The following is a 23,722-nucleotide window of genomic DNA, read 5'->3' as shown; positions in this document are numbered from 1 at the left end:
CTACAGAAATTGCACAAATCAAGGCTGTTTTCCTACTGAAAAGATGGAACTGAACAGTTTAGAAAGGAAGACCCGCAAAGTCTTCACAAGCTCACGAAAGAATGCTCCCAAGCACTAAGAAGACAATGCAATTACAGAGTAGCAAATCCTAGTTCGGAATAAACATGAGACAAATTCACAAAAGCCATTCTCTTTGCCAAAAGTTAAGTTTATTTGGGAGAAGAGGTTACAGACAAAATAAGAGGTAAAATAAGACACAAGAAGTGGCAAATCGGAAATAGACTTGGGAGCGCAATAAGGTTACTGAGGAAGGGACCAAGGAAAGGAGTTTGGAAGAATCCATTAAAGGAATGCAGAGTGGGAGAACGCTATCAACTGGCAGGTTAAATCCACAGAGCAGACTAACCAGAGTTCGCTACATAGTAAGGAGAAAGACACCAGTGAAGAGAACCCACTAGGAGAAAGAGAGGGTGGGAGAGAGAGAGAGAGAGAGAGAGAGAGAGAGAGAGAGAGAGAGAGAGAGAGAGAGAGAGAGAGAGAGAGAGAGAGAGAACCTCGTAGTGGGCTTAGTTCTACACAAAGATCTTCATCATGCGTACTTGTATTTATAGGGAAAATACAACCTTGGGGGTTTCTCAAAGGAGGGGAAATGCCAGGAAGCTCAGAGGGAAAGATCAAGGGGAAGCCAGATGGAATAGCTGGCAGATCAGGTCCCAGACCTGTCTCAAAGATGCTAATCGATACCTCAAAGGTTGGTTAAAGCTACTCAGAGATCAGGGGATGGACAATGGAGGATGACAAAGACTTCCATCTTCACCATCCATGCTACACAACCAGGAGAGTCTGGGAATTGGCTATGCCTGATAATAGCCACATGGGCTTCTTCCTGACTGGGGGAGAGAGTAAGTCCAAGGTTTTCCCTGACACCCTGAAAGTTATCAGATATCAAAAATGACAAGTCAGGCTTGAAGGGGGTGGGGCAGCATCAGAGACTAGCGCACTGCTGGCAGGGGTATGAGATGGTACGATTATTTTGGAAAGCAATTTGGAATAATGCAAATAAAATAACCATACTATCCATACCCCTTTGATTTGCAGACTCCATTACTAGACTTCTACTCCAAGGAAGCCACTGATAGGAAGAAAGCCCTCATACGCAGCAAGAATTATGGAAGCATTTTCTACGATAGCAAAGAATCAGAATCAAAATGGCTACACAAAGCGTGGTTCGTGAATGGAATGGAATACGACCGTGTTCTAAGAAATGATAAGAAATGATGTGTGTGATGACTACAGAGAAGCCTGGAAAGCTCTCCGTGAATCAATGTGGAGGGAAGTCAGCAGAAGCGAGAAAACAAAGCCCCCGCGACGAAGGCAAGAACACCACCACACCCGAGAAATAAAAAGGGAATGTAGAAAGATGATAAAATCAGGCCAGACTCAAATGGAGAAGATATGAGAAACTCCTTCCAGGACAGCATCCAGATCTGGGGATGGAGGAAGCAGCTGCAGCATCTGAGCCCACCACTCCCCACTTGGAAAATGAAGCTACTGAAGACTAACTCAAGAGCAGAAGCAAGTCCCAGCTAATAAGTACTTCAGGAAGAGCTCAGGGTTCAAGGAACAGGAAGTTGTGGCTGAAGGTGTGGCCTCCCTTCTCAAGGGGGCCGGGGACTCCCAAGCTCAAAGAATGAGCCAGATCAGCATGCTTAAAGAGTGGCCATAGGGCTTCACCATGCAGGCCTCCAGTCTGAGGCCTGCCTAATTAGCTTCAGCAGAGATTATACCTGGTTAGAGAAGAGGCTGTGGTTCCCCGGGGATACAGCATCAGGTTACTCTAGAAGACCAGGATCAGGCAGGCCCTCAAAGTGGTAACTCTGGCTTACTGACCAGATTTTGGTCAAGGCGGGCTGAGGGGGCAAACCAGATGCTTACGGGGTCTGAGGCTGGCTGAAGATTAAGGAGCCGAGATAAGAAAGGCAGGCTCCAATTCAATAATCCCCAGTGCTTTGTGGGGCCAGAAAGAGGAAGATGAAACTAGGGCAAGCTGAGGGCAGAGGACAAAGGCAAGAGAGAAGCACCTGACTGCTGGACATTGACACAAATGACCGAGCTCTCCGTTGTGGGCCATTTGCTCATTTGGCATTCGCCTCCGGGAACTCAGGTGCCAAGGGGCCTAGGAGTGGGGTGGATGACTAATGTCCCAGTGCTCTAGCATAAGGCGTACCTTTATCTTTTGCAACCCATTTCATGAGATGCCAGAGGCAGCCAGTTTGGCCTCTGAGGGTACAGCTTTGCATTCAGTCTGTTGCTGGCTGGTTGTGTGACTTTGACCAAGTCATTCTTCTAGGGGCCCCAGTTTTCCCATCTGTGAAATGACAGGGTTGGGTTTGATGAGCTCTAACACATGGTCTTTTTTGCGACCACAATCCCCACGCAACCTTCAAGGCCCCCATTTGACAGCAGAGGCTCCCAAATGGGAAGTGGCTTGGCTAAAGCCACTGAGCGGGGAAACAGCAAAGCTGGCCACTGAACCAGAAGGTCCAATCAAACCCACAGGAGCAGCCACAATACCTGGCCATGTTTCCCCTCTTCCCTTCACTGCCCTCTCTCTGGATATTAAGAGCATTATCTGGGCAGGTCATTTGATGCTTCTGGGGCCCAGAGTATATATTTCCTCATCGGCCTTCTCTACTGAATCTTACAATTTTCATTAGTGGAGGGAATGCCTATTGGAAGTGCTTCTGGACTATCACCTTGTACTTGGATGTGAAGGGTCTAAGGTGTCTTCCCAGAATCCTTTACTTCTTTGACTCTCTGAGGTCCTCTGACTTCAAATCCCAGTGGCCTCTTCCTAAGATCCCCAAAAGAAAATCTGTAAAGGTAAGAGTGGCCACTCTTCAATATTCTTGGTGCTTCCCACATAAGCCCAAGTCAGGTCAGGAGGCAGGTGGGGATGGTAATGGCAGGTAGCTCTCCCCTGGCTGGAGACACACTGGTCAGAAGAGAGGGGAGAAGAATGGGTTTATTTTGCCCCTCCTGCCTGGTCCGGCACCTCTGAGATGAAGAAGAGAGAACTTGATTCAAGTAAAGAAGAGCAGGAGGGGCACTTTATGGACACAACAAGATTACATCCTGTTACAAGCAGACCGGCAAAGAGGAGACCCTAAAGGGAACCTGGGGTTCTTTTATGCATTTGCATTCTGCTCCTTTCTGTCATTCCCTGCCAATCTTCATCATGGAAACAAGAAAGCTCAGGCCTGGATCACGTCGGAGGGTAAGCCCCCATTGCTCCCACTTTGAAACCCAAGCAGAAGGATCCTGCCCTTTAGCACTTCCTACTTAGGGCCAAGCATCCCTTGCTGGAAAAGTAGAAATGGAAGCCTTCGGATAGAGACGAGTGGAGACGGTGATGGTGGAGGGGGAAAGGCAGGTGGGTGAAGAAGAGCACTGAGCTTCCCAAGTTCCTGTGCCTATTAACCTGGACCAGCCATGCCTGATCTCACCAGCACCTACGTAACGAGAACACAGGCACTGGTCTACATGTATCTCTACATTTCACAGCCAATCTTCTACAAAAACAACAACAAATCACACCTTCCTTTCCCCACTCTTCAACTTCATGCAATTCAACTTCCAAACTCAGCACTCGAGTAAAACTCTTCCCTGCAAAGACAGTGTGGGACGTGGCACATCACTCTTCACTGCTCAATACACTGACCTGTCTTTGGCCCTCACTCCTACTGACTTACCACTCTGTGGCTTTGGAAACTCCCGACCATTTCCCCTCTCCCTTCCTTCCTCTTTAGTGATATTTTCTCCTCCACCACTTGTGACATTGCTCTCTTTTGGTTCTTCCATTTCTTGGGTCCTTTGCCAGATCACCACCATGTCCTGCTCTATCACGAGGGGGTCCTCCAACGAATCCTTCTGGGACTTTCTCTTTTCTTTCCAACCTCTCTCCTGGTTATCTCATCACCTCCACGGAGAGGTTCAATTTTCAATCGTCATCTTGCCAAGATAACCCTCCAGCCCTCATTACTCATGAGTTCTAATAGTACGGCACCAATATCCTATAAGCACCTTAATCTCGACATGTGCAAAAAAGAACTCATCTTCCCTCTTAAGCCCACGTCTCCTTTGAACTTTCTTAGAACCATCATTCCACTCGACCAGTTTCACAATTTTGGGATCATCCATGACTTTTCCCTCACTCTCATTCACTACATGGTCCCACTCACCCCTATAAACTCAGAAGTCACCTTATTGATTCTATTTCCAGTATCTCTTGCATTGCACCCATCTGTCTAGCAGACAGAAGGCAGTCCCTATCAGTAGGGAGCCTCCAGGCAGAATCTGTCAACTCTGTAAGTCATTGGAGCGCTCACTACATTCTATCTTACCTTCCTAGAACATCTGCTTCATTAACAGGCCTGAAGGTCAGCAGAATAGGCCTGTGTTCCTTTGAGGATTGTGTGGAAGCCCAGAGAGGCTCAGGAGTCCTAGCGAAGACTCCAGGCCTGGATTTTTGGCTCTGTGGGGAGCAGGGGGGGGGGGAGGGAGATAAGGTCCTGCTCTTTCCTTACTTCCTGGAGTTCTGGCTCTTGTCTTTACTCACTATCTTTCTAGCACCAACAGTAATATGAAAAGGCAGGGAGAAGATGAGAGCTGCCCCATGAGATTGAGGAGTGGTCTCATGCTCCCTGAAGCCGATTCCCTCAGCAATATAGAGCAACGAATCAACAGATATTCATTACCAAGCAGGCAGCACATGGGGGGGGTGGGGGGAGACAGGCACTGGAAAAGCTTTCAGATTTAGTTAGGGATAGTTCTAGTCCAGTAAAGGGCTAACACGAGTCCAATAATAATGCACACTATTGTGCACTAAATGATTTGTTCAGTTATTCCAATTGTGTCTAACTTGTCATGACCCCGTTTGGGGCTATCCTGACAAAGGTCCTTTCTTTCTTTAATGGTTTGCCATTTCCTTCTCTAGTTCATTTTAGAGATGAGGAAACTGAGGTAACAGGGTACAGTGACTCACCCAGGATCAAACAGCTAGTCAGTATCTGAGGCAACAAGAGGATTCTTCCAGGCCTGGCCTTTTACCCACTGTGCCATCTAGCTGTCCCGGTAAAGTACATTACAAAGGTATAAAATACCATGGGGCGTGGGGTCTGAGGGATAAAGTCCTTCTCCCCTGAGACAGCCAGGGAAGGCATTGTGGAGGAAGAAGTATTTGACTTGGGGCTTGATAGGGAGAGGAAGGTAGGGCTTTACAGAACGTAGAACACTACAAGCAAAAGCAAGAAGGGGTGAGAATGACTGACAGAAATGTTTGTGAAGGGGCTACGATTCTGGGAAAAGAGAGTTTGTGAGACAACAGGAAGCCGCTGGTCATTTTGGCCATTCTGGTCATAACTAGTAAGTTATTCAGATTAGCTAAATGATTCAGGAGGGGCAAATGGAAGGGAGGTGGTGGAGTGAGGGGAGGAAGGTAAAGAAACTCTTGCAATTGAACCAGTGTGTGGCAATGGGAATAGAGAGCAGATGAATAGAAGAGATATTGGGAAATTAGAACTGACAGGTCTTGACAAATGACTAGAATGAGACAGATGAGGATAAAGATGATATTATCAAGGTTATGAACGCAGAAGCCAGGGTGGAATCTGGACAGAGTAAAACGGGGAGGGGGGAGGAGGTTTGGAAGCAGGAGAGAGAACGAGCTTGATGTGCTAAGTTGGAGGTGCTGGTTCAATTTTCAAGGAGACACATCCTGTAGACGGTTGGATGTGAGAGTCTGCAGCTCAAAAGAGAAGTAAAGGCTGGAGATTTCTAAAGCATCCCCAAAAGGTGGCAGCTGAAGCCATGCCAGTGAATGAGGTTACTAGAGGAAAGCGTGTAAGGAAAGAAGAGAAAGCCCAGGGAAAGTCAGGAAGTACGGTAGATAGAAGCGCCTGGCCTGGAGATTGGAAGCCCTGAATCCAAATTCAGCCACAGACATTTACTAGCTATGTATGACCTTAGGGAGTCATGTAATTTGTACCTCAGTTTCAACTCTAAAATGGGCATAATCACAACATCCACTTCCCAGGATCAAAAAAAGAGAAAATTTGGCACACAGTAAGCACTTCCATAAATGTTTCCTGACTTCTACAGATAGGCTTTGGAGGAAACATTAAAAAATCAGGAAGAGGAAGCAGAACCAAGTGAAGGGAAAGGAAGTTGTCAGAGCAGGGTAGGAGGAGGGAACTAGGAGGATAGTTTTCAAGGGGAACAGAAACCAAGAAGAGGGTGTGGTCCGAAATGTTAAAAGTTGCCAGCAGGAAGAGGGCTGGCCACAGGCCTTTGGGTGTGGTAAACAGGTCACGTGGCAGTCTCATCCAGTGCCAGTGCCCAGAGTCTAATAAAAAGGGGTGCGCCCAACAGGCAGCCACTAGGACCAATGTGATCTTGGAGGGGTCACCCAACCAAAGCATTTCCAGTAGAGCCTGTAGGCTCCATTCAACCATTTTTTCACAAGGGCCCACTCTGTTCAGGCACATGTGTTATGTGCTTCAGAGGTCTTCCTCTGAGCATATCACCTTATCTCCAGTAGCTTGCTCACCAGGGAGATAAGAGATCTCTTAAAAGACAGTAGCCAAAATGTCTTAGAGACAAAGGGTGGAGAAATGGGACCATGGGGCCAAATGCGAATCTAGTCCCATTGGACCAAAGGTGCATCCCTGAGGCATGAGGCGGGGCTTCCAGGGGAAAGGCAAAGGTTAAGCCGTGCTTCCAGGAGCAAAGTGACCTAGAGCACGTGGGTGAATCCTGAAAAGGCTTTGGTTTGGGTCCCCCCTCCCCCTCCGCCCCCCACTGAAACAGGAAATACTGGCCTGGTTCCTTGTGCGGAGCCTACTTTTCATAGCCGAGGCTGATTTAGGCCATGCCGGTCATGGCCCCACCCATTTACAGAAAGCATTGAGCCATCAGATGCTGAGATCACAAACACCAGAGTTGGAATCATACAGAAACAGGAAAACCAAGTCCCACATAACTGAACTACCTTGCTCGACAACACAAAACTAGCAAATGAGAAAGCTGGGACCCAAATGTAGGGTCCTTTTCACTATACCCTCCTGTTTCCCTGGGGGGAGGCCTGTCTCCTGGGAGACAAGAAAACCCAGCTTGCCAAGTTCAAATGTGGTTATCTACCTGGGTCACTTCACACTTACTGGCCTGTTTCTTCATCTGTAAAATGAATTGGAGGAGGAAACAGCAAACCACGCCACTATCTTTGCCAGAGAAAATCAAATGGGGTCACCGTCACCGAGTCAGACACAACTCAACAACTGCCTCCCTAAGAAGCACTTTCTTGAAAGGTTGGCTTTCAGAAGGGAGATGGCGTCTTCTGAGCCAGCTCAATTCTGCTTCCCCTTTCCCTTCCCCTTCCTCCCCCCCACCCCCCCACTCCCACCCCCATCCCCGCCTTTTTGTTCAAATCGGCTTTAACTTAGATCACGGATATAGAGCTGGAAGGGACCTCAGATTACCTAGACCAAATGCTTCCATTTGGAAGAGGAAACTGAGTTTCAGAGAGGTTTATTCAGTCACATGCCCAGCATCATGAGCCCACAGCTCAGATTCAAAGTCAGGTCTCTGATTCCTGGCCCGTAATACAGGACAGAGGAAGGAACTGACATTTTGAAGTCGGCTACACAGGCCTAGCTTTGAATAGTTCCCAAGCTGCGGGTGACCCTGGGCCTGTTTTTTCAAACGACTCCTAGGGATCTATTGCTTGGAACAACTACTCCCCACAGAGTGCTTATGAGGAAAGGGTACAATGGCTACAGCAATGGAAGCTCTCATTAAAAAAGGAATAAGACAACTCCAAGAGGTTCCGTGGATTCGAGAACTGCCCTGGGAACCCTATGGAGGAAGGAGAGACAGACACTTTGGTGGGGCCGGTTCGCCCCAACCAGCTCCCCTGAGGACCTTCCAGTAGAAGGTCAGGCAGGGTGGGGTATCCCTGCTTTTCTTTGTTGGGCATTCCTATATGGTTAGCTCTTCCTCTGAGCTGGTGGGGGAACAGGAAGAAGGGGAGGTTGCCATAACCTTTGCACCAACGGGGTGACTCGGTAGTTGGAGGATTGCGAATAGTGGTTGGGGTTTGGGGCTTTATGGATTCCTGGTTTCTTGGTGGATGTATTGTAGTAACTGGCCTTTAATTAAGAGCAGCAAATTCCTCCCCTAGCTGAGCTTTCAGCCAGTCCGATAAAAACCAAGAAGGAAAGTGATCATCGATCTAGAGTCAATCTTGACTACTGACATCGACTTTCATTCTTCCTTTCTTCTTCCACAGCTGGCTTTACTACCTCTGATTCCACCCAGGGGAAGAGCAGCTCACCAGTTACATAACATCTCCCCCAGACCTTCCACTGTGGATCCCTTAACAACCCTTGGGGAAGGAAGCCTAGGGCAGGTGGCTCTAGGGAGTCTGGCTCCACTTTGGATAATTTTTGCTCCCAGGGAGCCTGGGCACATCGGGATTGGCACCAGGTTGCCAAAAGGCATTCTCATCTCAGGGGATTTTCCGAGACAAAGTCCCTTGATAAGCTGTCGGGGCCCCGCTTCCCAAAGATTGGACATCAGTAAAATGAGGGGGTCAAAACAGCTTTGGCTATCACATTCTAAGACCCCAAGACCCTTCCCCTTCTTTGGGGAAGCCCATGTCTAAGGGCCCTTTCAAATTTTTAGTCCTAAGGGCACTAATGCTAAAGTGAACCAGAGCTTCTTAGGAGAGCATTGATTTCCTACACAATTTTTTTTTTTTTTTAAAGTACATTCAGTCTTCTGGATGTCAGCTCAAGAGCTGGGCCCAGGTATTCTGGGCCTAGAATTTGTGTTATAAATCCCTTCTTCCAAAATACACACACATGCTACAAACCACTAAACCATGGTACTCATCTCTCCCACAAAAAGTTTAATAACACCATAGGCTTGGCCTAGGCCAGGCCCTGTGTAAGAACGAAACCATTACTCATTTTTCTTTCCATGATTTTGCTTTTACCGTAGCCAACTGGCCATACCAACTGGCCTGATGAGAAGTATAATATGCTCAAAATGTTAAGCACCAAATTACGTAATGAAACATTTAATCACCATTTTAACAGATAGGTAATGACTCCTCACTGATGCAAGAATCACTCCTGAATCAGCTGTCTGGATACAGTCAAGACCACCTGACTTGTTAGAGTAAAAGTGAAAATTAATGCAAAACCCACAGAATAAAAGTGAGGAAATGATATGGCATGCGATTAAAGTAACTCCGATCAGACTTAAACAAGTTGACTCTAAAAAGTGAGAAATAAATGGAGGCAAGACATTGACGATTATTATTATAACAATTTCGTATAGTTTAACCCATGAAAATCAACTGCCATAATTACGAGTCTCAAAGATCCTGAAAACTGCCTTAGTCAACAAACACTTGATCCGTTTGCTGAATGGAGGAATGGCAGACAAGAACACTACTCATCTAGAACATAAACAAATCTGTAAAAATCTGATGGAAGCAGATGGAGGAAGGTTATGGAGGACACTACCTCATAAAACCGTGGGAAGCAGTGGAAGGTTGAAGAAGTGTTGATGAAAGACCCAACTATAATAGGCATCCATCCTCAGAGCACTGAAGGATGAAAGTAGAAGGATAAAGAGATCACAAGATGGAAAATATCTGCAATTACTTGATTAATAAACTTTTCCCACCATCAAGGCAGCAAAGCTATCACATGTGGACTTTTAAGCGCACATGAGGAAGTAGAAATGGCAACTGAAGATGAGAAAATCAGTTAGGAGGTAACATCATTTAAAGGGCACTAAGACTTATTCTCAAGGTAGCTGAAAGGGAAGATGCTAACATATGGGAAAGATAGCTCAGATTTTATTATTAAAGAGAAGAAAGAGAAAAGGGACCTAGAGAGTATCTGCAACTACTTTCCCCACCTATATAAAATTTTCTAAGAATAATCTACACACACATTGAGTGCACACTTAATAAAGTTATTAGAAATCAGCAAGCAGCCTTTCACAATTGAAATTCCACAAAGTACTTTGACTATCACGTAACTGACTGAGAGTATGAGATTCCACTGTGCTTACTGTTTAGCGAATAAAATAAGCATTTGATTCAGTAGAGCAAACCACCACCTTAAAAGCTCTCCTCCGATTTGGGTCCTCTGCACATGTCAATGGTATACGCTGTCCCCTAAAACATGAAACACAACCTTGTTCCAAGACCCACTACTTAGAAATCTATCAAGCAAGGCAGAAACTAGAATATGTGTGCTCGCCAGATCTTTCTGCTCCCGTCCTGGAGAAGATCCGATGCAGGGTCCAGATGGTGGAGGGATTCTCTAGAGATGCTGATGCGTGCCAGAAGCTTCTGTGGCATGGAATGACACTCCGCCGACCGCTTCAAGACTCCAGAACGCTGCAGGATGGATAGAGCCTCGTAAACAATATCCGCCAATTTCTTTTAAGCGTTGGGTCTAACACTCCATAGCAGGAAAAAAACCAAACAAACAAACAAAAAAAACCACCAAAAAAAAAAAAAAAAAAAAAAAAACCAAATGGAGGAAGACTGTATCGCCCAGCAAAGGAGATGTATTTGAATGGACAGTATACGGAACCCATCCATCAGTAGATATCCCAGGGATGATGAATTAGGCCCCAAACTGCACATGAGGAAGAGAACAAGTGAAATTGCTTCTGTGCAACTGCAGAGTTCTTTGAACAAGCCCAAGCTTCTCTTTCAAGGAATTAAATCAGTCCTAATTATTGAATATGTCTGGGGATACACTGCTGAGAAGTGGAACGTGATAATCTCCACAGAAGCCATGTTGAAGACCATCCAGGAGATAATGGAAAGGCTCTTGGGGAGCCTGAGCAGGGTCCGGGCAAGGAATTACGGAGCGGGGTATCATCAAGAAATGTACGATTTCAAAAGAGAAGTCTTGTCATGTGCTGAGAGCAAGAGACAACTAGCAGGCAGCTCTCCAACGCTATCCTCTTGCTGTCCAAAGAACCCAAGGAAGGACATTTGACTACTGTATGGACTCTCCCAGTTCTGAGAACCTTGAATGCTGCTTCTAAAGTCCTTAGGGAAGACATGTTGGAAGAAATGGCCATACTGCTGAGATGACAGATTCCGGAGTTAGAAGTGCTGTGCATCACAAGCAATAAAACGCCGGAGATGAGGGCCTGAGCCAGCTCCCCCTTCTCTCCAAGACCCGGCAAACATCTCTGCAAATCTGTAGCCTGTGGCCTCTGAGAAGAAGACGGACGATCTCTGCAAGATGTCAGCTATGAATTAGCAAACAAAGCTCTCAGAGGAGCTGCAAGGGAAGAATTGTTGACTTTAATAAACTTAAAGGTGAAGGAAAGAGGTGGGAAGCAGTGGCACCAGAAGAAGTCCCAGGATCTCACGTCCCTGTCATAGCCTCCATGTGGGACCAAAGCGAGTGCTGGTGAGACCCCTAAGGCACTGTTGTTATTTGCAAACTGCTTCAAGTAGTGCCTGAGGAACAGTCTGTGAAGGCTGGCCTTGGGTGTCCACCAGAGTTCAGTTATGGCCCTGTTGCTGATTCCTGAAAATGATGCCAAGAGGCAGGGAAAATCTTGGCCCCTGATTCTGTCCTTTTGTAAATGCCACGGTGCCCAAAAGTACTTGGAGGGCAGAAGGGGGTTGTCACCAGTGGTTACGAGTAAAGAATTCACTGAGATCTTCCATGGACAAGCGGCTTCTACGTAGCCCAGCCTAGGAAAGGGCTTGGTTCCATGGAGGCTTAAAACGCATGGGACTTTTATCTTTTTAAACAATCCATACAACAATCAATAATACAGAGCCATTTCTCATTGCTTTTTCCTTTCCACTTACTTGGGAATGTCTGGGAAACTGGGAATCTCTGCTCAAGTGTGACGTCTGCAACAGCTGTCAGCTCATCATCTAGGCTACAAGTGCACACTTAAGTCTTTTGACACTTTATTGAATGCACAGCAAGATGAACTGTCTCTGATGTCATTGTACACGGGAGAGGGAGGAGGGCAGGGGAGTGGGAACTTGTACAACTTTCCTTTGGAGGCGAAGATTCGAGCCCCTCTGGTCCTATTTCTTCTTGGTGAAATTAACCCATATTCTGCCGGTTGCCATAACCCCGTGGATGTGTGTCTTTCCAGTCATCCCAATTACGCTTTTTGAGTAATGACTCTTCATCATCCTCTTCTGACTTTGTTTCCTGATCCTCATCTTGATCTGCCTCCTGATTGAGGGTCACTAAAAGAGGCAAAGGCAGGAAGAAGGAGTGACCATAAAGCAAAGCTGAGCAGAACTCCCCTGAACTTCTCAGGCCCTCGTTCCAGTCTGAAGGTAACGGGGGTAAGCCCAAGCCCTCTAGGGGAACACTACTGAGGGTAAAAACAGCCCCAGAGGACACCCAAATTGGTTCATAAGGACAAAAAGTTTAACAGAGCTAGTCTCAGTCCAGTTTCCTTCCAGTCAGCAGATCCAAAGTACAGGAAAAGAGGGGGAAAAAAAAAAAAAAAAAAAGCTGTCATGAAAAGTACTGGTGATGGAAGGTAAGAGAAAAGGTGGGCATCAGAGGCCCTGCAGGGGGCACAGATACAGTTCACGCTCTTTTACTGAGCTCAGGGTGTTCACCTTTTCCTCAAACTAGCTCATGAAATGGCTGGATCAATTGGTGCTGGATCCATGGGGCTCAACAAACAGAGAACGTATGGATCGCACTGATCAAGTTAGCTCCAACAGAGCAAGGCCCCAGGCCTAGCCATAGCACCTGGCACAGGGTGAATGCCCAAGACCAGTCAAATGTTCACCAGTTTAGAATTTACTCTACCCCTTTGGAAAGGAAACTGCCCACAGTTCGTAATCCAAATAAAAGGACTCTGAGAACCGAGTTCTGCTTCTAAAGCCCTAGCATAAACTACAGTAGCCTCTCCCATTGGCTACCGATTTCAACAACATGGAGCGCGAGCCTGGCACTTCTTTCTGTGTTTGATTCCTATTATCCCGCCCACTTCCTAGATCCCTTTGCTTTAGTGCTTGAGCAGAGTACCTGGAACACAGGTTAAGTGCCTAAGAAGTGCTGGCCAATTGGTTTGTACCTTTTGAATTCTTGAATGTGTCCCATTTTTGGCGTTGCTCATACCAGTCATTCACTGTCATGGTCGCCAAGCTGGGATAGCCAGAGCCAAATACCCTTGGGAAAGTAAATCAGCAAAAGAGAGTTAAACAAAAACAGCCCCTTCCGTTCAGTGACAGGCTCACTGAATGAGTCTCAGCAGCTGTGTCCATTCACAGTCACCCACCGAGAGCTCAGAAAAACTACGGCACCCCTGGGATAAGCAAACTGGGCTTCAGCAGACTAAGAACAAGGTCAGGTTTCCATCAGAAGACAAAACATCTTCCAGGGAGGGAAGTCAATCTATCTAAGAAACCAACAGAAGGGATGCAGCTGACAACTACCCAGATGAGGCTTTACTATGGATCAGTCTCCCCCCACCCCCACCCAGGTACAGAGGAAGCTCCACAACTGTTCTCTCCTATGTCTCTTAGCCAGGGGACACAAAATGAAATCCTCAGGGAATGAGTGGTCTTTCTATCTGTAGTTGAGGGAGAAAGGATGCCACCAACTCAGAGTTGAAAGCCCCGAGGCCAATCTCAAACCAAACTACGAACCTCATCTGCCCCAACAAGCAGCCATCCAGTCTGGGTGTGAAGCTGACAGCACCACCTCACTAAACGCCCCCTTCCTTCCCTGCCCTCAGGCGGACACAAGGATCCGTAGGAAGGTTTTCCTTCTTCAACCTCTTTCTTTTAGGTCTCATCTAAGTGTTGGGTTTAGGAGGAAAGAGGAAGAAGTCTCCACAGGGGAGAAGGTCACCTTTCCATGATGCTCATCAGGTTTGTAACACGCCTCTGCCATATCAGCCTGACGCCAGAAGGCCCACAAGAGCAAGCTCCCTTCCAGGTGCTACTTACTTGGCCTGGGCAGTGTCCCGAGTGAGGATAAAAGGTTTGGTTGGAGCTCTGTTCTGAGGAGGCACCCGAGAAGTTGATGGCTGAAAAGGCAAAGGATAACAATTAGTTATCCCACCACCACCACCGCAGAAGCTCTGAGTGTTCTTAGAACCTCAGAAAGCCCTAGATTACAATCAAGTCATTGAGTATCACTTCCTGTTCTGTCTCCCAGAAACAGCAGGAGCAGACTAGGAATGGGGTCACAGAAAGCTCTCGCAGGAACCATCTGCCCCCAAACCAACAGTCTTGCTTTTAAAAACTACCACTTGGACAAGGTCATTGCAAAGCTTTTATCCATTTCTAACCTACTTCCTTTTCCTAGCACTTAAGACCCTCTTCTTAGCCTGCCTTCAGTGGAGAAATGCAGCTGCAAGCGTCTGCTTCCTGACAGAGGGTTGTTAATGTCTGGGCCTTCCTCACCCCCTCTAAGCCTAGCCTGTAGTGCAATGCTCCCTAGCAGGAAAAGCTTCAAAAGAAACTGCCAGGAATTCTCACACTGTCCTCCACGGAAAGTCAGAGGCGCGCGATCATCTCCAGCACCTCCTTCCCAAACAATACAGGCAAAGATGATGTGGCTAATTTTGGCCAACTCCATCATTTCCAGAGCCAGTTCCAAAGCTACGTGGGAGATTAGGGGTCTGGGGCGGGAGCAAAAAACAGATGGCTCCTTGACCTTAAAACCTCAAACCCCATTGTGTTTCAGGTGACCTTGGGAAAGGCCCTTCAGAGAGCCTGTTAATTCCTTCGGCTTTGAATGAAGTAGCTCTAGAATGAATTCTCAGAGAAGCCAGGAAGTTGCTCAGAGCAGAGAACTCCCAGGGTAATTAATGGAAACCAGACAAGGAAAAAAGAAGGGCCATTCCCTATAAGCGGGGAGAGGATCCTCAAGGCTGCCTCCTGGGACCCACCCAGCTCAACAATGACAATGCATGTTTGATTATGAAAATTGAGACTGCAATGTCATTTGAGGAATTGTCTGTGGAGGTTCCAGGTCATCATGTAGCACCCACTCTTAGAAACCCACAGCAGAAATGCAATCCCGCTCCTACCTGTTTTCCCAAGTCTCGGGCTTTCAGGATCACTATTTCTTGGTCGATGCTCTCAATCTCCTCCAAACTGATGTTGACCCACTTCTGTAAGTGAAGCAGGTAATATTCTCGAACTTGTTCCTCATCTGCTCGGCCATTTTCTACAGCAGATTCCAGAGATGCCAACTTGTTCTCCAGCTCCTTCTTCTGCTTGTATCTGTCCCACAGAATTCAATCCCACAAACACTGATGAAGTGCCTACTAGGTGCCTGGCCCTGTTCTAGGGGCTGGGGGGTACAAAGAAAGGCAAAAAAATGAGTCTGTCTGCCACTAGCTGGGAGATGGATTTTGACATCAGAGGGGTCCGTGTCGAAGACTTGGTGACTGAAGCATTCCAGCTCACCATTTCCTTTGGAAGAGAAAGCAAACCTAAGAAGCCTTCTTTGGGAACCTCAAGAAGGAGGCTGTCCCTTCTCCCCCACATTTTCTTAAGTACAATTATCCCAGCAGGATCAAGCAGCATATAAATAGTCAGCATAATTTCTCCCACTCTCAGGAAATAAGCCAGTCTAGAAAGCGCTGATGCACTATCCTGTCTCGGTAGTGGTGTCAGGTTTTATAACCCATAACCCACAATTCCTTTGAGCCACCGGAAAGGAAGAGATTACGAGAAATGGCTAGGAACTGAAGCTAGAGAAGAGACAGAATCTGTTCTCAGAAGTTCTCATCTTTAGACTACCAGCTCAACATGTGGTCAATAGAATCTAATTTTTCTCCAGGACACAGAATGCCCCTTTGGGCTTCCATTTAGGAGTTAAACAACATCATTTCCCACAGAATCTTAATAATTGGTTGAGACTTCAGAGACCACAGTGGTTCACCTTCCCATCCATGTTAGACTACCCCTGATAATCTCTCTCACAGGTAGTCATCATCTTAAACACTTTCAGTGAGCGGGGACTGGTCAGTCAGCCAATAAATGTCTAAGTGCTCAGGCTCCAGGCACTGTGCTGCACTGTGCTGGACAACGTGAATTGTTACAAAGTTCTTCTTATGTGACATCTGTGTGTAGTATATATATATATATATATATATATATATATATATATATACATATATACACACACATATATATATATATATATATATATATATATATATATATATACATATATACACATATATATATATATATATATATATATATATACATATTACTCTAAAGTTGGCAAAGCACTTCACATCATTTCATTTTATCCTCATCACAACCCTCAGAGGTAGGTGGTATTATTGTTACCATTTTACAGCTGAATTAACTGAAGCAGACAGAAATTAAATGACTTGTCCAGTATTGTACAGCTAGTAAGTCTCCGGTGCTCTATTCCCTGTGGTGCCACTTGGATGCAACCTGAAATATGCCTTTCCATTGATTCCACTTTTGTCATTCTGAAGAGTTCAGGACAAATAATCCGATCAATCAGCAAGCGTGGATTAACACCCACTCTGTGCCCAGCATTTTGTTAGATGCTAGAGACGCATACACAAAACTGAGACAGGTTATAACCTTGAGGAACTGGCATTCTGTGGAGGGAATACAATACATTCCCAGATAAGTGAATACACCTGGGGGTATGTTTGGGGGGGGGGGGAGAGAGAGAGAGAAAGAGAGAGAGAGAAAGAGAATGTGTGTGTGTGTGTGTGTGTGTGTGTGTGTGTGTGTGAGAGAGAGAGAGAGAGAGAGAGAGAGAGAGAGAGAGAGAGAGAGAGAGAGAATGAGAGAAAGAGAATGTGTGAGAGAGAGAGAGAGAGAGAATGAGAGAAAGAATGAGAAAAAGAGAATGTGTGTGAGAGAGAGAATGAGAGAAAGAGAATGTGAGAGAGAGAATGAGAGAAAGAGAATGTGAGAGAGAGAGAGAGAGAGAGAGAATGAGAGAGAGAATGAGAGAAAGAGAATATGAGAGAGAGAGAAAGAGAATATGAGAGAGAGAGAGAGAGAGAGAGAGAGAGAGAGAGAGAGAGAGAGAGAGAGAGAGAGAATGTGATAGAACTAACCAGGCTGGGACGGTCTGCAAAGACCTCTTTAAGAAGGTGGCCCTTAAGCCAAATGGGTGCCCTTATGAATTCCTCAAATCAGCAACCAAACTTCTTCATCATCTTTTTCCAGGCCAAATAATTCTGGATCTTTGAACCATTTCTCACAACATGGCTTCCAGACCCTTCATCATGCTAATCACCCTCCACTGGATGCCTCTTAAAATGGAGTAACCAGACATATGTGGCCTACATAACTAGGTTCAATGACACAACCTAGGGATTCATTGACATTCTTTAAGGCAACATAAGATTGTGTTGCTTTGTTTCTCCCAACATATTCTTAAAATTAACATCTGCTGATAGAAACAGCTAAACTGAGATCTGCCCGCAAGGCAGAGAGAGCAACAGTACCAATGATAATTGTAGGAAAGTGTCATGTTACAATCAACAACCAATTCCCTGGCAATGGGATTTCAAGGGCGACACATCTGGGCCTGACCCAGATAAGTTCTCAAAACAGAAACTGGGGCTTTATACAGGGCTTGCTTATCACTCCTGCCACCCAACCCTTCTTAAGCCCAGCAGCTCCTTCCTTGGAAAGAGACCCCAGCATTCTTGCTACCTAATGGGACATCCCAGTGTAGCAGTCTTGCACGTGCCAGAGAGATGGCTCACCAGGTTTCTGGAACAGGGGGGAAATAACATGGGCTGCTCCAGGTAATTCTCCATCCCCACTCTACATCGAAAGAGCCAAAGCCTTTGGCCAAACCCTCTTTCTCAGCCCCAAAGCACCACAAAGCCCCAAAAGGTGGAGTTGCCCCCTGAAATTCAGCTAGAAATGCCATCTAGCCCTGATATTTCTCGGCAGTAGATGTTACCTTCCAAATGCCCTTCACCATTCCAAAAGGACTAAGGAAAGGCCCCAAACTCTTGGCAGCAGTCCCAGGCAGTTAGGCTTTGGTGCAGTGATAAAAGAGCTAGGCCGTGAGTCAGGAAGTCCAAGCTCAAATCCAGCCTCAGAGACTCAGTAACTGTGGGATCCTGAGCAATTCACTTCATCTCTGTCTGTTTCCTCCTTCCAGGAAAATGGGGATAATAGCAGCACCTCCCTCTCAGAGTTGTGGTGAGGAGCCAATGAGATCATATTTGTAAAGCACTCAGTGTAGAGCCTGGCATACAGGAAACACTCTATAAAAGCTTATTTCTTTCCATTCCCCTGTAGACTCTCCTAATGCAGACAGGATTCCATTGCTAGTTCTAGAGAGGATATTAGCAACATGGAAGAAATGGAGACAGAGTAGCAGCTCCAGTAACGCTATCTTGTAACACTCTAGTAGGTTTGAAAAACTCAGGGAAGGAAACTCTCAGACTCTTTGGACAATGTTGCAACTAAGTGATCCTTCTTCCACAGGCAATTAGGCTCCTCCTTTCAGTGCCTTTGATCTGCACTCTGCAACTGCCAGCCCAGTACCATCGGAAAGTGCCATGCCTGACTGATTTCAGTGACCCCAGCCCATGGCTCACTGCCCAGTCTGACCATCTACTCACCAGTGGCCTGCCGTAGCTCGAGCAGGCCGATCCTTTCCTCCCCCATCTCAGAGAGATGAGACCAGTGGCCAGAGCAGCACAAGCTTGGACAAAAGCTGCAAATGGCCTGTCAGCCAAGGGCCAGGTAAGTTCTGTAGAGATTTCAGCCTGGCTGCTGGGATGCCAATATCTACTATAAGATATTGCTGGCAATATCTTACAGTTGGTGCGAGCCCCCCTAATGACAAAATCAAAGACCCTTACAGAAGACAGAAGCAGGCACAGGCAAATAAGGACAGTCAAGAGGTCTGACAAGAATGGCAGGAATATTCCAACCCCAAATGATCTGAGGCTAGTGATAACTACTAAAGGAAATAAGAAGGGCTTTAAAAAGCTACTTTGGGGATGAAATATTACAGCGAGAATTGCTGCCTGGCATGATTACAAAATGACTATAATGGACACTCAAGAAAGAGAAGATCCCACTTCTCTTTGCTCTGGCAAGGACACTGAGAGTTAAGCACCATAATGGACTATAATCACTCCCTTATTAATGCGTGAGAGCTGGGAAAAGTCACCCAAGCTCTCCAGGCCTTAGCTCTTTAGCTCAAAAATGAACTGACTGAACTAAATACTCTCCAAGATCTCTTCCACTTGTAAACCTATAATTTTTAGACTTTGAGGGACAGATCAAAATTAGTTAACGGGGAGCTAAAATGCAAGACAAGTGAAGAGATGTACAAGATCAACTGTCTTTTTCGAAGACTTCCAGTCACCAGGCCTAGAAAACTACTGTCCAGGGTACTGAAAGAACCAGCAAATGGTCTTGGAAAACTCATGGAGGAACAGAAGAGATGCCATGAGACTGGAAAAAGGCAAATGGCACCCTGATTCAGAAAAAGAGGAAGAATATTTTGTAAACTATAGGCTGGTAAGCTTAAGTTTGATTCCAAACAATGTTCTAGTATGTATCATGTTAGAGCTTGTTTGTGAAAATTTAGAAAGGGAGGGGTGACCCCTAAGAACCTACAGGGCTTCATCAGACAGCTTGTTCCAGACTAACCCACACTTCCTTTTATTTTCATTTCTTTATTTCTTTTAAAACAGGGTAGGCAGATGAGTAAATTGGGGAATATTAGAGACAAAATAACTTGGATTTCAGCAAAGTCCTACACAAGTAGGAGAGACATGGGCTGGTACATAATATGGTCATGTGGATTCAAGTGGCAGAATGACTTGATCCAAACAGTGTTTAGAGGATCGATGCCATTCTAGAGGGAGGTCTCTGGTAGACTCCATGTCACAATCACGCTTCTTGTTTTTCTGTGGTGTTTTAACATTTTAATTTATTATATGAAGGCACAGATAAAAACATAAAATTTAGAATTGACAAAAAAACTGGGCAAGACAAATATCACACTGAATGGCAGATTCAAGTTAACCAAAGTTTATTACACATCTATGTGCCAGGCACTATGCTAACTGGAAAAAAAAAAACAAAAAACAAACTGGTCCCTGCCCTCAAGGAACTTACAATCTAATCAGGGAAACAACATGCAAGTGTTTAAGTACAAATAAGGTATAGACAGGATAAATCAGACTTAATAGAGGTAAAGCACTAGCACTAAGGGGTTACCAGGAAAGGATTCATGCAGAAAATGGGATTTTAGTGGAGATGAGGGGGAAACTTCAGTCGTGGGGGGCAGAGTGAAAATGCAGGGAGTCAGGAAATGGAGAATCTTGTTCCTGGTGTTACTGGATTGCAGGGTTGGAGTGGGGGTAAGCTGTTAAAAAGCCAGGAAAAGGTAGGAAGCAGTCAGGCTGTAAAGGGATTTAAAAGCTAAATAGTCTGAAAGTAACAGGGAACTACTGAAACTTAATAACTAAATGACATGGTGAGATCTGTGCTTTAGGATGATCATTAACAACTGAATGGAGAATGGACTGAAGTGGGGAAGAGACTTGAAACAAGGGAGAATCAAACCAGTAGGTTATAGCAATAATCTAGGGGGAAAGTGATAACAGTTTGCATCAAGATGGTAACAGTTTCAGGAGAGAAAGTAGTACTCACAAGAGATGTTGCAAAGGTGGAAACTTGATGGGACCTGGCAACAGATTTGATATTCGTGGGGTGGGGATGTGGAAAAGAGGAAAGAGCTGAGGAAGACCCTGGGATTTTGAGCCTGGGGGACTGAAAGGATGGCTTTGGAAGGAAAGATAACAAGTTCAGTTTTGGATGTGTTGAGTTGAAAAAATCTGCTGGCTACTGCTATACTGAGACGTCCATGAGGCTACAGGTCTAGATAAAGAGAACACAGATGATAACTGAATCCAAAGAAGCTGAGATCACCAAGAGACAGTATAGATGGAAAAAAGAGCAAGCCAGAAACATGGGTCCAATTAGGGGCCTTGGATTAGAGAGAATTTGCCAAGGAAGACCATGAAGCAGAAAGCTTCCTAAGGAATAAGTGGCTGGGAGGTCCACGTAGGCACCATCTTTGTCAGACTGTCTAAGCTACAGAAAAGGGCCTCACACCTAGGAAGAGGGCAAAGTTTTGATAAAAATCTTATCATTGTCACCATTCCGAAAAGGAGGGTTGTTGGAATGAGTTCTAGGCCGACCATTTACTATGTGCTTCACACGCCTGAGGCTAGGCAACACACTAGGCAAGGAGAGTGGCCAAAAGTCCCTGATATCAGCACTATGGCAAATCTCAGGAAGGTTGCAAAACTGCAAGTGGGAAAGAAAGCGGGCGTGTATGCTCCTTTAGGTGCAGCCATGCCGCCCGCTTAAAAGAGCGGTGTCGTTTGTCTTTCGGGGGTGGCCGTTGTTGTGAACAAGGCCAATCCCGTCTCGCACGGGCTTCAGTGGAGGTGCCCTGGCAGATATTTTAAGCAGAGGCTAGATATGATCCTATCTCAAGAATGATCTGGAGCAGAGGAACTATTTGATTGAAATTTGGATTTTTCAACCCAAATCCCAAAATTTTCAACCCAAATTAGATCTGGGATCTAATCTCATCAAGACAGGGTTTTGCCGGAAGCCTCCACCCTTTAAGACACACAGTTAGAGTACCTAACAGGGACATGTTTCCATAACAGACAAGCCCACTCCTTCTAAAGTCCCACTGGATGCCCCAGGGGTTCTAGCTCCACTAAGCTGGCACTTAGAATGCATCCTGAATAGTGCTGGTTCCTTCCAGCAGAGAAGAGAAACAACAGGAGATCAGTGTAGGTTACTTCCCAGCCTTCAAGCTTCTGCCTGGGAGAGAGACAGGGAATAAAAGCCCAGTCCTGAAGAAGTTAAGAAGACTGATCGTTTAGATTGATGGAGAATTCCTAGATCTTAAGAATGGGCCATTCAGTCTGACTCTTATCTGAAGAATCCTGTCTGGAAGATACATGACTATCCCCAAGAATTCTGAAAGACTCGTCTTCCCTTCCCCCCCCCCACTAAATTTCATAACATCTTCATGTACTAGTGGGAAGCTTCCATTTTTCACATGGAAAAATCAAGTCAGAAAAGAGTGATTTGCTCAAGACCTCACAGCATGAGTAATAATTTTGGAGAATTTGGAGACGTTCTGGGTTCAAATTCCCAGGAGACTTGCTGGTGCATACGCTTGGGTGAGATTCCTCTCATCTCTAGTCATCAGTTCTCTTACCTACAACCCGAGGGGGCCGGATCAGCTGGCTGCTAACCTAGAACTATGGCAAACAATGTACAAAGGGGTAGGAAGAGAGTAGGGCTCAGAACAAAGGTGCCAGTGTTCTTTTCTCTATACAATGGTTTCCGTGACGGGGCTGAAGGGAGTCATCTCAACAAAGGCAGTGGCTTCTGGCAAATCTTAGACATGTCTTTCCTGAGGCTCAGTAAGGAGGAACCCCCTTAACAACAAGCTCCTTTTTTGGGTCTCCCCCAAAACATGCATCACTCCATGGAACTCTGTCAAGCCACTGACTCACCTCTCTATTTTGGCTTGTCTGTGGGACGCCATGGCAACGAGGCTTTGCTGGCTTCCCGTGGGCCCATCGAACGATTTTTTTCCAGGGGGGTTATCCTGGGTTGAGGGAAGCTCAAACTTTGTGACCTGGTAGTTCTGACATTGCTTTAAAAAGTCCATGAAGTGGGCACGGGCAGTTTGTACTTGTTCCAACCTGTGATTGAAGCTGATCTGCTTCAAAGTGAGAGCTCCCTGGAGAGCCGGTACCAAGAGATACTTGAGGTCGGTGGAAGAAATTTCTTCCAAGTCTTCATTGGGGCTGTAAGAAAGGCAGAGAGAGGCTGAGTCCGAGCCCTTTCCCCGGCTCCGACAGTGCCCCTGAGTTTCCCATGCACCAAAGTATTCGCCGCGGAGCTCCGAGTCCAGGTGCCGACTGTCACGGAGCGGAGGCGAGGAAGCTACGGACCTCTGGACCGTTCCCTAGAGCCCTCCCGTGGCCGTAGCCTACTCTGCCCCTCCTCTGCTTTTCGTCCGGTCCCTATCCCCTCCAAGTCCGGTCGCGGGCTGCTCCCCCCACTCACCTGAACAGGTCAAGCTGCGCCATCATGCGGGAAGCTTTCTCCAAGCTTTCCAAACCTTGCTTCACCTTCTCCTGGATAAACCTGGAGTTTGTCGACTCGTTGGTGTCCTCGACTTCACCTAATAGCCGGCGGCCGGTCTCTAGTAGTTGCGGCAGTCGGGGCCCTACTACCTCCTCTTCGTCTTCAGTCGCCGCCGCTACCGCCTCCGCCATTTTGGGGAAGGACGGAACCGGCGGTCATCTACTTCCGGAGTCAGAGGGCACCCACTTCCCGGCCGTACCGGAAGAGCCTCCATGTTGTTTTTCTCTTCACAGGCCGAGGAGGGGGGGGGGGCGGGGGAGGCGGGGCGAGGGACCCCAAGGGGCTAGCTGCCTTTTCTCTCCGTTCTCCGCCCCCCGTCTCCCGTCACTACTGCTGCAGCCGCCGTGGCTGGATCTGCATCTCACTTTGCCCCGCCCCGCGGCCGCAGGTCCGGCCCATACCGAGCACAGGCACAACCCACCGCGGAGTGACTGGCAGGCTGCGAGG

General features: G+C 46.5%; 1 protein-coding gene across 1 annotated transcript; it reads right to left on the bottom strand.

The window, feature by feature from the left end:
- Positions 1 to 12,013: 12,013 nt before the first annotated feature.
- IGBP1 (immunoglobulin binding protein 1) lies at positions 12,014 to 23,509 on the bottom strand. The gene is made up of 6 exons (XM_074277468.1): positions 23,195 to 23,509; positions 22,636 to 22,932; positions 15,130 to 15,325; positions 14,042 to 14,121; positions 13,165 to 13,259; positions 12,014 to 12,316 (listed from the first exon to the last, which is right to left on the bottom strand). The coding sequence occupies exons 1-6, from the start codon at positions 23,404 to 23,406 to the stop codon at positions 12,168 to 12,170; spliced, it is 1,029 nt and encodes a 342-aa protein (XP_074133569.1). The 5' UTR covers positions 23,407 to 23,509; the 3' UTR covers positions 12,014 to 12,167.
- Between the last annotated feature and the right edge of the window lie 213 nt (positions 23,510 to 23,722).

The sequence above is a fragment of the Sminthopsis crassicaudata genome, chromosome X (genome assembly GCF_048593235.1).
Source record: "Sminthopsis crassicaudata isolate SCR6 chromosome X, ASM4859323v1, whole genome shotgun sequence".
Lineage (NCBI taxonomy): Eukaryota > Metazoa > Chordata > Mammalia > Dasyuromorphia > Dasyuridae > Sminthopsis > Sminthopsis crassicaudata.
Note: the sequence above shows the minus strand (reverse complement) of the source record. Positions and strands in the feature narration are given on the sequence as shown.

Coding starts and splice junctions, on each gene's coding strand:
- IGBP1 (XM_074277468.1), bottom strand. CDS start 23,406: ATGGCGGAGGCGGTAGCGGCGGCGACTGAAGACGAAGAGGAGGTAGTA. Junction 22,933..23,194: donor GCGCAGCTTGACCTGTTCAG/GTGAGTGGGGGG, acceptor CCTTTCTTACAG/CCCCAATGAAGACTTGGAAG. Junction 14,122..15,129: donor CCCGAGACTTGGGAAAACAG/GTAGGAGCGGGA, acceptor TTGCCTTTTCAG/CCATCAACTTCTCGGGTGCC.